Source organism: Rhincodon typus, chromosome 3 (assembly GCF_021869965.1).
Source record: "Rhincodon typus isolate 14 chromosome 3, sRhiTyp1.1, whole genome shotgun sequence".
NCBI lineage: Eukaryota > Metazoa > Chordata > Chondrichthyes > Orectolobiformes > Rhincodontidae > Rhincodon > Rhincodon typus.
In genome coordinates this window covers 9,233,328-9,247,271 of record NC_063334.1, presented here as the reverse complement: position 1 = coordinate 9,247,271, position 13,944 = coordinate 9,233,328, and the positions used below count along the sequence as shown (strand labels likewise).

At 42.0% G+C, this 13,944-nt stretch overlaps 1 protein-coding gene across 1 annotated transcript in view; it reads left to right on the top strand.

Annotated features, from left to right (window-relative positions):
* Window positions 1-13,944, top strand: part of LOC109920043 (A disintegrin and metalloproteinase with thrombospondin motifs 19-like) — a 412,216-nt gene that overhangs the window by 299,265 nt on the left and 99,007 nt on the right. Inside the window, exon 19 of the mRNA XM_048619810.1 lies at window positions 9,364-9,517. Coding sequence (XP_048475767.1) covers window positions 9,364-9,517 — 154 coding nt within the window. The remainder of the gene's footprint in view (window positions 1-9,363; window positions 9,518-13,944) is intronic.

The following is a 13,944-nucleotide window of genomic DNA, read 5'->3' as shown; positions in this document are numbered from 1 at the left end:
GTGAAAACCAGATCTTTCTCTTTTTTGATATTTTGATCATGCCCTGAAATAGGTGAAGGCTTATTTGACAATCAAGGGTTATGGAAAGAAATGCTGCACATTTTAAAATAAGTTACAGAAACTCTTTGTAAGCTGTGTTTACTCTGCTGCTTTGTTGAAGCAGTGGAGATGGTTGTTTGTACTTGGATTGACACCACAGAATGAGATTTGGCCAGCAATAGATTGTTGATTGGTTTGTGGAGTTGTGAGCAATTGTAGATGTCAGGCACCAACTGCCTGACAACAACTATTTAATTGGAATAAATAATTGGCAGTTTTGGAAGGAGTTCAGAGTTCTGCTGAGCAGTGTTATAAGTTGATAGTTCATAGATTCTAACCATTGGTAAACAACTACTTATTTGCATTAAATTGCAAACTTTTTTAGGTGAAAGAACCTGATCCATGTTTCTGGGTCCATGAGAAAGGTAAATTGGGGAATTTTGTGTACTTTGTTAAAATTGTTAGCTTTAGTGAGAACTCCAAGAATAATGGTGCTTGATTTCCAGTACACAACCTCAGTGAGGGCATGGCAATAAGCACACTCTGTTTCAAATAGCAATTAAATCCACAGGATAAATTGGCTGGTTTTGGGGACCATGTTCAAAAGCTTCTGCGTGTCAATTTTTAAAAAGAGATCGTAATTTGTTACCAAATCTATCATAAGTATTCATTCGTGAGAGTAGGTTCTGTATATGTAATTGGACAGTTAAAGTTGTGGAAGAATACTTTATCCTGAACTTTTTTTTCAGTAGTGTGATAGTGTATTGAATGCCACAATTAATCTGTCTAATGCAACACTGTTGTTTTGTCACTTATATAGCTCTTGGTCCAATGCACTGATGAAATTGGAGGATTGCTCTTTTGCCGATAGTGTACTGACCCCCTCCAGTACGGCTGCAAGGCAGCTTTGTTTCTGAGGATAGTCCCTAGCATTTAACCTTCAAGACCTTTGCAAAAATAATATCAATTCAAAGTTGGAGAATTTCCAGCAAATTCTACGATTTTGAAAAATTCATCAAGAAATGTGGGCTACGCTGGCTAGGCTCAGTAATGGTGAACGTCCATCTTGAAATGCTGCAGTTCACAGGATGCAGGGACACCTACAGAGCTGTAGACAGCGAGATCCAGAATTATTTTTAAAAACTTTGTAAATATTAAGGCAATGTGCCTGATTAGATTACAGGTTTTCTGTGTATTTATGTCAAATGCTCTTTTCATTTCTAAGCTTGGAGCACATCCAGTAATATGCTGTCCATATTAAGGTGTAGCCTGTGTGATAGGAAAGATCAGATTGGCTCCCAACTACTGGTTAAAATTTGACATTTGACAAAAGGACACTGATGTCAGTGATGATTCCTTCAGGAAGCAGCTTGTTATAGCCATCACATAGCACCGTGATACCCAGTGCCAAACACTGAGAATTTATTTTAAATTTAGAACCTTCTCATTAATATCTGCTGGCTATAAGTAGTCAATTGTATGTGAATCCAGCCTTACATCAGAACTGCAAACCAGAAGAGCCCATTTCTCACTTATCTTAAATGGCCATCTTTTCATCAAATGCCAGAAATGAAATTCTGAATTTCCACAAAACTGTGGCAACTTAATTATAGTCATGTGCGAAATGTTTGTAGTGTTAGCCAAATTGTGGGAAACATTTTGTCTTGAACAATTTTGCATTGTAAGATGCAGAGCGATTGGTCATAATTCTCCCATAAGAGGAAGCTGACAGCATAATCTCACAGTAAAGGGTCTGTTTAAGGCAGAGATGAGGAGGAATTGTTTTCTCAGAAGGTAGTGTATGTGTGAAATTCTTTACCACAGAAGGGTTTTCAGGCTGGGTTACTAAGTATATTCAAGGCCAAGATAGACAGATCTTTAATCAGTAAAAGGAATGCAGGGTTATGGGTAAAAGACAGAAAAGTGATGTTTAGGATTATCAGATTAACCATGATCTCATTGAATGATAGACCAGAATTAATGGGCCAAATGTCCTATTTTTGTTCCAATAAGTTATGGTCTTAAGGGTGCCCAGTATCCTGTGCCTTTTACTTACCATAGATTTCTCAAAACCTAGATTGCTATTTGGCTAGCAAAATAGAAAAGATCTGAAGTAGATTTATGATTCAAATCACATTCATTATGTTTCTTACAAATTACACAGATTCAAAGTTTAAAACTGTGATTCAGAAGTGGTTTTAACTGGTTTTGTGCTTAATAAAGCAGGTAGCTGGCTTATTTATCAACTGGACAGAGTGTAACAATTTAAGAACACAGAATTTTATTCTTTATATGTTACAAATATTGTTACAGGATCGTGTACAGCAATGGAGTACATTGTGGAATAGTGAAGGACTAGTCCTAGGAAGTGCTTGAAATCTAGCTAAATATTGAATGCAATTTTCCAGCCTGGCTAGATGTTTGCACATTCATCGTATGGGGGTGGAAAATCTAGTTAATTTCTTAATATGTTATTTCTTCTACCTTCCAAGTCACTGAGAATGACAGAAGAAATAGTGAACTTCTAAGATGTAACCTTACAATAAGCTTTTGATTTCAGAACAGGGACTCACTGGGCAGGAACACAAGTAATTGACTCAATAGTGTTATAGTTCTGTCTGTGATTTTTATTTTGATTTTATTGTCACATGTATTTTACAGTAAAAATACAATGAAATACAGTGAAAAGCTTTCATTTGTCACCACGAACCAGCACCATTTTTGAATAATTGAAGAAAATGGGAAAAAAATATAAGTTGGAGAGAGCTAATCAATTCTGAGCCAGCTCATCACCATCAATGACACCTGCACCACCATCCATCTGTAACTGCTTTACCGTCATTTACACGGGACCCAACTAACATCAAAGTTGGCGATCCTCATGCACCATCTTTGCCACTGGTCCGATACTCCTTCGCCACCACCTGCACCAGACCCATCAACATCAGAGTCACTGATCCTCAGTGCCGATATAGCAGCCATTGATTCCAGGTCCTGAGCTTGCCCCAGAAAAGCAAGTAGGGGCCTCGCTGTCCTCCGTGCTGCACCCTTGAGGTCTGTGCCCTGGGCCCAGCTCGAGACCAGCCAACCTGCATTCCCATTGAATATAATTCTATGCTGGGAACAGACGCTCACTAAGTTATCTCCAGACTATCTCGGTAGATGACAGCTGGCCTGGGAATTAAGATCGGGCCAAAAATGGCTACAACGAGTCGCAGGCAGGATAATCCAACAGTTACTTATGAGGCTATCCATTCAGTAAAAGATTGATGTAAGAATCAAAATGACTGAACATCGAAATATGAAAAAATTGAATTAACATATGTAGCAAGAATGTCACAAGCTGTGAGGAAGTGACTTGGAGACAGTAAGGACTGCAGACGCTGGAAGCTAGAGCCAATCAATGTGCAGCTGGAAAAACACAGCCGATCAGATAGCATCTGAGGAGCAGAAAAGTTTATGTTTCAGGCTGAAACCCTTCATCACAACTGGGCTGTTTTGGCCTGAAACATTGACTCTCCTGCTCCTTGGATGCTGTCTGATCAGCTGTGCTTTTCCAGCTCCACATTTATTGACCCACGAGGAAGTGAACTGGGTGAGATTGGCGTGCTGCTGAAACTTTGGGAGCAGGGTGATTTATATTAATAGTGTCGTCCCTGCATACTGTTAGGGAGGTGTAAATAAATTGAGTTCAATAATGACTGCCTGCTTTTTAACATGTTGTAATTGTAAAATACAATACACGAGGAAGATGGCAACCAGGATAGGTTGGATTACACCCCAGGCTGAAGAATTGGACTAGAAGTAACAAATTTGACATTTCTTTAAAAAAAAAATTGGAACGTTAATGGTGTCTGCTTCTCATTGCTGTCACATATGCCATCTAACTTTTCTGTGTGGGCTCCTGTGTAATTTCAGTTTCTTATTCAAGTCTGTACTTATTACTCAAACCATCATCCTGACATACCTCCTTATCGGATTAAAAACATCCACAATCTTCTGGCATTCACAATTCATATTTAAAATCATACTATAATATGTTTTGCAAACAAACTTCACAAATCATTACTTTCCTTAATCAATGGGTGAATAAATTCCATAAATTGCAAATGTCAAGTAACTTCAGTGTAATGCAACTCCATGTGTCTTCAGCCGTTTGTTCAGTGTTTCACTCTCTTTCTTACAATACATTTGCTTTCGGGGCAGCATTCAGTGCATGTGCTTTTGATTTTGAACATAATTACTACACAACATCTACACATCACTTTGGTAGCTGCCTCTCATACCATGATTTGCTTGTGGTCTCAGGAACTTTGGTCATCACATTCTCATCATCCACTCACCATTACTCTGGAACAAATGTAATTCCCTTGGTGTGGAAAGATGCCTGGTTGCTATCAACATCCCACTGACTTGAACATCTGGATCATTGGTACCTACATCTGGTTCATCATCTGCTTTGTCTCTGTCACCATGATAGTTTGACATATGAAGATTATCTGTCACACTGTGTTCCTTCTGGCAACTGCACAGTTACACTTCTGCACTCGATCTTTTCATTGAGAACTGTCAACGTGACATCAGTCACCTCAATTTCACTGCCCCTCTCAACAAATCCAACCTATCTCCCTCCAAACTGACTGCACTCTGTGTACTCTGATCTAACCCTGACTTTGTCACCAAGCCTGCCGATAAGGATGGTGCTGTTGTTGTCTGGCGTACTGACCTCTACCTTGCAGAGGCTGAGCGCCAGCTCTCAGGTACCTCCTCCTACCTTCCCCTGGACCATGACCCCACCATGGCACATCAGGCCATTGTAAGCACTACAGTAACTGACCTCATTTCATCTGGTGATCTCCCCCCCTCCGCTTCCAAGCTAATAGTCTCCCAACCCCGCTCAACTCGTTTCTACCTCCTGCCAAAAATCCACAAACAGGACTGTCCAGGTAGACCCATTGTTTCAGCCTGCTCATGTCCCACAGAACTCAGCTCTTCCTACCTTGACTCAGTCTTCTCCCCCCTGGTCCAATCCCTACCCACATACATCCATGATTTATCTGATGCCTTACGCCGGTTTCAAAGCTTCCAGTTTACCGGCTCCAGTCACCTCCTCTTTACCATGGATGTGCAATCCCTTTACACATCCATTCCCCACCAGGAGGGTCTTAGGGCTCTCCGCTTCTTCCTGGAGCAAAGACCTGAACCATCCCCACCCACCACCACCCTCCTCCGCTTGGCTGAGCTTGTCCTCACCCTCAACAACTTCTCTTTCAACTCCTCTCATTTTCTTCAGGTAAGAGGCGCTGCCATGGGTACCCGCATGGTCCCTAGTTATGCCTGTCTCTTCGTGGGGTACGTGGAATATTCCTTCTTCCAGTCCTATTCCGGCCCCCACCCACAACTCTTTCTTCGATACATCGATGATATCATCGGTGCTGCTTCCCTCTCTCATCAAGAATTGGAAAACTTCACCAATTTCACCTCCAATTTCCACCCTGTTCTCACTTTCACCTGGTCTATCTCTGACTCCTCCCTTCCCTTCCTCGACATTTCTGTTTCCATTTCTGGGCATAGACTGGCCACTAATATCCATTACAAACCCACCGACTCCCACAGCTACCTGGACTATACATCCTCACACCCCACTTCCTGTAAAGACTCCATCCCATTCTCTCAGTTCCTCCGTCTCCGTCGCATATGTTCAGATGAGGCCAACTTCGATAAGGGAACCTCCGAAATGTCCACATTCTTCCTCAACCGAGGATTCTCCAGCTCCGTTGTCGACAGGGCCCTCAATCGGGTCCAACCCATCTCCTGCACTTCTGCCTTCACCCCTTCTCTTCCTTCCCGCAACAGCGATAGGGTTCCCCTTATCCTCACCTACCATCCCACCAGCATCCACATCCAGAAGATCATCAGACGCCATTTCCGCCACCTCCAGCAAGATGCCACCACCAGACACATATTCCCCTCCCCTCCCTTGTCCACCTTCCACAGGGACCATTCCCTCTGGGACACCCTGGTCTATACTTCCTTCACCCCCAACACCTCCCCACAGCCCTACGGCCCTTCACCTGTAACCGGTGAAGGTGCCATACCTGCCCATTTACCTCCTCCCTCCCCAGTATCCAAGGGCCCAAACATACCTTCCAGGTGAAGCAACACTTCGCCTGCACTTCCAAGAATCTAGTCTACTGCATTCGTTGCTCACAATGTGGTCCCCTCTACACTGGGGAAACAAAGCGTAGACTTGGCGACTGCTTCACAGAACATCTACGTTCTGCTTGCAAAAAAGGCCCTGAACTACCTGTTGCCTGCCACTTCAATGTACCACCCTGCTCCCTGGCCAACATCTCTGTCTCCAGCTTGCTACAGTGTTCCAGTGAAGCCCAGCGCAAGCTGGAGGAACAACACCTCATTTTCCGCTTGGAGCCCTCCGGACTCAATATTGAGTTCAATAATTTTAGGGCCTAAACTCTCCCATGTCCCAGACCCCACCCCACACACCAGGCCTTGTTACCACATAGCCTGCCATTACACACCCCCTGTTGTTAGTCACTAACAGTCCCCATTAACAACTATTCACCCTCCCAGCCTGATCGTTAGCAACTCCTTTGTCTGTCCAACTGTCTTTCTCTCTCTTTTGGGCTCTATCCTATCGGTTACTCCCTACCCCACCCACCTCCCTATTTTCTGCATATAAACTGACGTTTTCCCAGCCACCATCAGTTCTGAGGAAGGGTCACCGGACCTGAAACGTTAACTCTGTTTTCTCCTCCACAGATGCTGCCAGACTTGCTGAGCTTTTCCAGTAACTTTGTTTTTGTTGCACAGTTACACTGTTTACTTCTTGGCAATGACAGTATATGGTTTGAGGTAAAATGATGTATCTAACTTGCTCAGACTCTCCTGTCTCACCAGTTATTTATAATGGAGCATCACATCAGACTTTAGCCCTTCTTCTCAGCATTACGATTTTGAATTTCCTGATCAACACGCGTGTCTGTCATCTCTGACAATTTCTTGTGTATCTTGCATCCAAATAATAATTCAGCAGGGCTGTCTTCCATTGTAGTGTGTGAACCTCCTCGATACATGGCCATATGTGATAACATCTTGTAATTTTTGGTGTCAGCCTGAGCAATCCTCATTCATTTCTCAAATAGCTGGTATTGTTGTTTCACTTTCCCATTTGCTTGTAACTATTTAAGGATTTCTCAGTGATGAATGTCTGTGACTTGCATTTGATTGAAACAGGTGTAGAATATTAATTAGGGCCCAATATCTGAATAGCAAGTGACTGGTAGACTATGCCTTACAAATACTTTAATCAGTGTAAGCACCATTTTATCCACCTATCGGCTTTATTACCAGGTACTCATTATATTAATTATTGTCAATTTTCACTAATATGGACTGAAGGAAGTGGGTGTACGAGGACAACCACCATGTACTCCTGTGATCCTACAGTTATCAGTGTGTTGCATACTGCTTCTGGTATATTCAATGCCTTCTCAAGTTGATATCCAGGACATGTTTTGATAAAGTGTTCCACAGGTTTTTCTGTCTCTGGCCACTGTACTTTTCCTTTACATACCAACCTTTCCCAAGTCACTGTAATCAGCTAGTATCATCAATCTTGGCTGAAATTTTTGTGATATATTAGAAAGATCATCAAATGAGGCCGTATGGATTGATTTAAAGAATGTAAGAGATGTCACACACTAAGACAGTACAATAGATCACTAAACAATTGGAAGGAGGTAGAAGAGCAATTGTGTAAGTGAATCTCTGGAAAATGCTAAAACAACAGGGAACTAATCATAGGAGATTTCAATCATCCCAATGTTAACGAGGATATTTTAGTATAAAAGGAATGGAGGGAACAGAATTCTGAAAGTGCATTGAGGAGAACTGTTTTTGGCTTGTACATGGTATGAGTTTGTCTACAACAGCTTGGTTTATCTTTACACCAATGCTTATATTATCTCCTGTATTATAAGAAATTGGGAGTAGAAAACATGGTATTGAATAATTCAACAGACATGTATTTCAACTAATTATTCTATACAAACACAACATTCATCAGGCACATAACAGTTAAGGTTAACATTATGTTGTTAAGTTAGCACAGAACAGCATGCTTCCAATAAAATGTCAAGCTTCAATTGATCCATGATAAGACAGAGTATGAGATCTTTGTACCTCACATTGCATGCTACGATACAATGATAATATCATGAGAATCTCTCTTAAAGAAGTACTAACCATGAGACATAGCAAAACAGTATGTAACAAGTCCAACAAGGGAGGGTGTGAATCTGGACATAATTTTAGAAAGGAAAATTGGGCAGGTGGAAGGAGTGGTAGTAGGGGAGTATTTTGGTGATAATGATCATAATTCTGTTTGTTTTGACTATGATTAAGGAATGGAGCAACAATAGAATAGGAGTTAACTTTTTTTAATATTTTTATAAGGCTAATTTTACTAAGCAGAGAAATGATTTAGCAAAAGTCAACTAGAAATAGCTACTTGAAAGTAATGTTCTAAGCAGAGGGAGACATTTAGTGGGGAACTTTAATGGCTTGAAAGTAAATGTGTTCCCACAAATGATGTAGAGGTGACAGTGTTGGACTGGGATGGATAAAGTCAGAAGTCACATGACACCAGAGTATAGTCGAGCAGGTTTATTTGGAATCACACAAGCTTTCAAAGTGCAGCCCTTTCATCAGCTGGAGCCTAATCACTGTAGTTTATCAACAGTTTGACTTTTGTATGTTCCAACACCAGAATTGTAAAAGACAAGAGAGATGGTCTTTTCTTGTCTAGCAATATCCATGTTTTTATGCAATTCAGGTTCAACTGAGCTAATTGGAAGTTAGTTATTAAATAAATAAAATAATGTTTAATTTAATGATGTTTATTTGCCCACGCGCTGGCACAGGTCAGGAAATGCAGGTGTATCAGCTGATGATTAAAAAATTGTGATTAAAAAATTTGCTGTACCTCAATGGCTGAGATACCCTGGTTAAACTTATTCATGAAGACTGGCCACATGAGGGAAAAGTTGCTAGTTCTTCGAGAGCAATGTTTCATTGTAGCGTTTTGCTTTCAAAAGGAGAAAAGGGTAGAAAATTGGAAAATAAAAGAGCATAATCTTCTAATCCAGGTATTGCTATTTATTTTTAAGGTGTGTAATTAATTTGCTATACTGCTTGAAACCTCCCTGTGCATAGACAATGTAATTAACGCCAAGAATATATAGTAAAATGCATTTGATCCCTTGGCATTTATTTGACTTTGTTTTTATTTTTAATCTGCAGGTGCTACTTTTTAATGATCAGAATTATGGCATTCACTACGAATACACAATTCCGATTGAGCCAGGTCCCGGAAATCACAGTGCAAAGGCTAATGTTCCTCTCTTTATGTGGACTCATTCTGGCTGGGAAGATTGCGGTGCCATGTGTGGAGGAGGTTCGGAAATAAACTTTTTTTTTTACAATTTATTCTGAAAGTGACACTTGCAAGGTAACATTAGTCAAAAATCATCCTATAGGCCACATATGAAGTCATGCAAATGTATTTCCTGTCTGAACTAGAGACTGCTTTTCAATTAACATTATTAAACGTGAAATAAAAAAATACATAGCCTGACATGAAATATAAATAAGAAAATCCAACTTAACTGGATCCAAATTTGTAATGCACAAATAAATTTCATCTGTTCTAGTTTCTCATTTCTCTTTACAGCTTATCTATTAATGTTAATTGACAAGTTACTTTAAGTAAGTTCATAACTAGGGCAGAGATTTGTTTTTTAGTTGTTATTGAGGAATAGCTGGGGAAAGAAACATTTGATAAGAACATTTATTGCAGCTAGTTCAGGTTCCTTCCAGCCAGTTAGAGGGGCAAACATAATCATGAATTTTGACTACCTTTTTGAAAATGTTGGCATTTTTTAACAGTACAAATGTAAAATCAAATAAATGCAAATCTCCTTAAATTCTGGTCGTATATGTCACAATTTAACTTGATTACGAGTAGTAATGGAGTCTTCAACTGGGCAGTAATCTGGCAGAGGGAATCATTTGTATGCTTTAGAAATTAATGGGATGAAGATCAGAGGGAATCGACAATGATCAAGTGATCCAGTCTCTCAGGTTACCACCCAGGCAAAAAGACTGAAATTCATCCCTTCAGCCATTTAGCTTTTGGCACAAAATTTCCACAAGGCTGAGAACTCAACTAACATCAGAAACATGGGCCAGAATGATTTGAATGATTTTCATCATAACGTGTCCTAATCAGGTCAGAATTAATGAATTGATGAATATGGTGAAAATAAAAGATTTGTGCATTGTAGGATGGGAAAGAAAATCAAACCTCACTATTTTATTAGAAGTTCATGATTTTATTTTGATTCTTCTTACATTTTCCAAACTGCAGAAGGATCCCATACCAAGACCATATTTGTAGCTTGTCAGGAATAGAGAGAGAGAAATCTGATTTGGTGAGTACTGGCTAAGGTTGAGTAATTAGTTCCTAGTTTACTGTTTGCATTTGGTAAGGATCAGAATGGCAGGAGAAGCCAGCCCCATGGAATGCCCCTCCTGCGGTATCTGAGAAATCAGGAACAGGAAGCGTGTTTAGCTGCAGCTTCTGATTAGCCACATGGAGTGCCTGGAGTTGTAGTTGGACTCACTATGGAGCATTCGTGGGGCTCAGAATGTCATGGATAGCATACTTAGCAAGCTGGTCACGTCACCAGTAAGGGTTACACAGACAGAGGAGAGTTGGCTGACCATCAGGAAAATTAGTAAGTGTGGGCAGGCAGTGCAGGAGTCCCCTGTGACCATTCCCCTCTGATACAACCACATTGTTTTGGGTTCTAGGCCCAAAACGTCAGCTTTCCTGCTCCTCTGATGCTGCTTGGCCTGCTGTGTTCATCCATCTCTGCACCTTGTTATCACTGTTTTGGGTAATGTTGTGGGTGGAATGGCCTCTCAGGGGGAAGCAGTCACAATAAAGTATGTGGCAGCATGGTTGGCTGTGCTGCACAGCAGGAGGAGGGAATAGACTGGGAGAACTATACTGACAAGGGACTCAATTGTAAGGGGAACTGACAGGCGATTCTGTGGCAGCAAACAAGATTCTCGATTGGTATGTTGCCTCCCTGGTGCCGGGATCAGGGATGTCTCAGAGTGACTGCAGGGCACTCTGAAGGAGGAGAGTGAACAGTGAGTAGTTGTGGTACATGACAGCATCAATGATATGGGTGAAAAAAGAAATGCAGTTCTGCAACAGGAGTTTAGTGTCAGGTAGTAGGTTAACAAAAACTCAGCAGGTCTGACAGCATCTGTGAAGATAAAATCAGAGTTAACATTTCAGGTCCGGTGACTCTTCTTCAGAACCGGACATGGGCATGGTCACCGGACCCCAAACATTAACTCTGATTTTTTCCTTCACAGATGCTGCCAGACCTGCTGAGTTTTTCCAGCAACTTCTGTTTTTGTTCCTGATTTACAGCATCTGCAGTTCTTTCAGTTTTTATAAAGAAAAACTTTATTGAGGTTGTAATCTCCGATTACTTCAGCACCACATGCTACTGGGTATAGGAATAGGATGATAGGTCAGATGAATGCATGGCTAATAGGATAGTGTAGGAGGGAGAGCTTTAGATTTTTGGATCATTGGAACAGTTTCTGGGGTAGTTGGAACCGTACAATCTCTACAGGTTGCCTCTGAACCAGCATGCGTCCAATATCCTGGCTGTGGGGGGTTTATTTGAGCCACTGGGGAGGTTTTGAACTAATTTGGCAGGGAGATGTGGCGCAAAGTAGATGTACAATTGGGAGCAAGGTCCAATCAGATATAGAAGGAATGCTATGTCAGTCCAGTAGGCAGAGAAGACATTGGCAGGATAATGCATATCGGAGAACTGGAGAGCTAAACTATATCTATTTTATTGTAAGGAGCTTAACTGGTAAAATGGACGAACTTAGAGCATTGATCAGCACGAGAGGATATGATATTGTTGCAATCACTGGTTAAGAGACATGATTGAAGGGAGGATAGGAGTGGGAGCTCAACATTCCAGGATAAAGAAGTTTCAGACTTGATGCAAGTGGGGGGGGTGGGAGGATGTAAGAGAGGTGGGGACATTACTTTATTGATAAAAGAGACTATCATCGCAGTAATAAGGGAGGGCTTCCTAGAAGGGTCTTCAAATGAGGCCTTCTGGGTAGAGTTTAGAAATTATAAACAGCAATTACCTTTCTGGGATTATAATACAGGACTCCCAACAGTTAGAGTCAGATAGAGGAGCAGATATGAAGGCAAACCACAGAAAGGTGTGAGAGAAATGGGGTTATAGTTGTAGGGACTTCAAATTTGGTATCCTTGCACCAGCAGCGGGAGCAGTGAGAGCGAGGACCAGGGGGCTGCCGAGAAGGTAAGTTCTTCATTTTGGCAGCAGAGCTGAGTGGGAGCGGTTGAATTGCGCTCTGGGAAGGTGAGTGAACCGATATACTTGGGCAGTGGCTAAACCCAAGACACTACATGTGTAGTGTGTCCCACCAGCCCTCCTCCTCTAACCAAAAAAAAAGACTCTGTGGTGTGTTGATAAGGAAAGGTTTTTTTTTATCGTGTGCTGGTAAGTAAAGTGATTGGTAAAAACTTTTTAATTTCATTTATCTATTATTTGATATTATAGTAGGACTAAGCTGAGCTTAAGAGTAAAAATGGCAGGAGATCCCAGACCCGTGTTATGCTCCTCTTGCTCAATGTGGGAGCTCAGGGACGCGGCTGATGTCCCTGAGTCCTACACGTGCAGGAAGTGTGTCCAGCTGCAGCTCTTGTTAGACCTCATGGCGGCTCTGGAGCTGCGGATGGACTCACTTTGGAGCATCCGCAATGCTGAGGAAGTCGTGGATAGCACGTTTAGCAAATTGGTCACACCGCAGATCAGGTTTGCTGAGGGAGAAAGAGAATGGGTGACCAGAAGGCAGAGAAAAAGCAGGAAGGCAGTGCGGGTGTCCCCTGCGGTCATCTCCCTCCAAAACAGGTATACCGTTTTAGTTACTGTTGGGGGAGATGGCTCAACAGGGGAAGGCAGCAGTAGCCAGGTTCATGGCACCGTGGCTGGCTCTGCTGTACAGAAGGGCAGGACAAAGAGTGGAAGGGCTATAGTCATAGGGGATTCGATTGTAAGGGGAGTAGATAGGCGGTTCTGTCGTCGAAAACAAGACTCCCAAATGGTATGTGGCCTCCCAGGTGCATGGGTCAGGGTTGTCTCAGATCGACTGCAGGACATTCTGAAGGGGGAGGGTGAACAGCCAGCTGTCGTGGTGCATATAGGCACCAATGATATAGGTAATGAACGGGATGAGGTCCTACAAGCAGAATTTAGGGAGTTAGGAGCCAAGTTAAAAACTAGGATCTCAGAGGTAGTAATCTCAGGATTGCTACCAGTGCCACGTGCTAGTCAGAGTAGAAATGAAAGAACAGGCAGGATAAATGAGTGACTTGAGAGATGGTGCAGGAGGGAGGGGTTCAGATTTTTGGGACATTGGGACTGGTCCTGGGGGAGGTGGGACTATTACAAATCGGACGGTTTACACCTGGGCAGGACTGGAACCAATGTCCTAGGGGGTGCTTTTGCTAACGCTGTTGGGGAGGGGTTAAACTAATGTGGCAGGGGGATGGGAACCAAATGAGGAGGTTAGTGGACAGTAAGGAGGTAGTAACTAAAGTCTGTAAGGAACTAGGTAATGAAGTCAGTGTGACTAAGGGGAAGAGTAGGCAGAGAACAGATGATGAACATAAAGGGACATGTGGTCTGAGGTGCATTTGTTTTAATGCAAGAAGTGTAGTAGGTAAGGCAGATGAACTTAGGGCTTAGA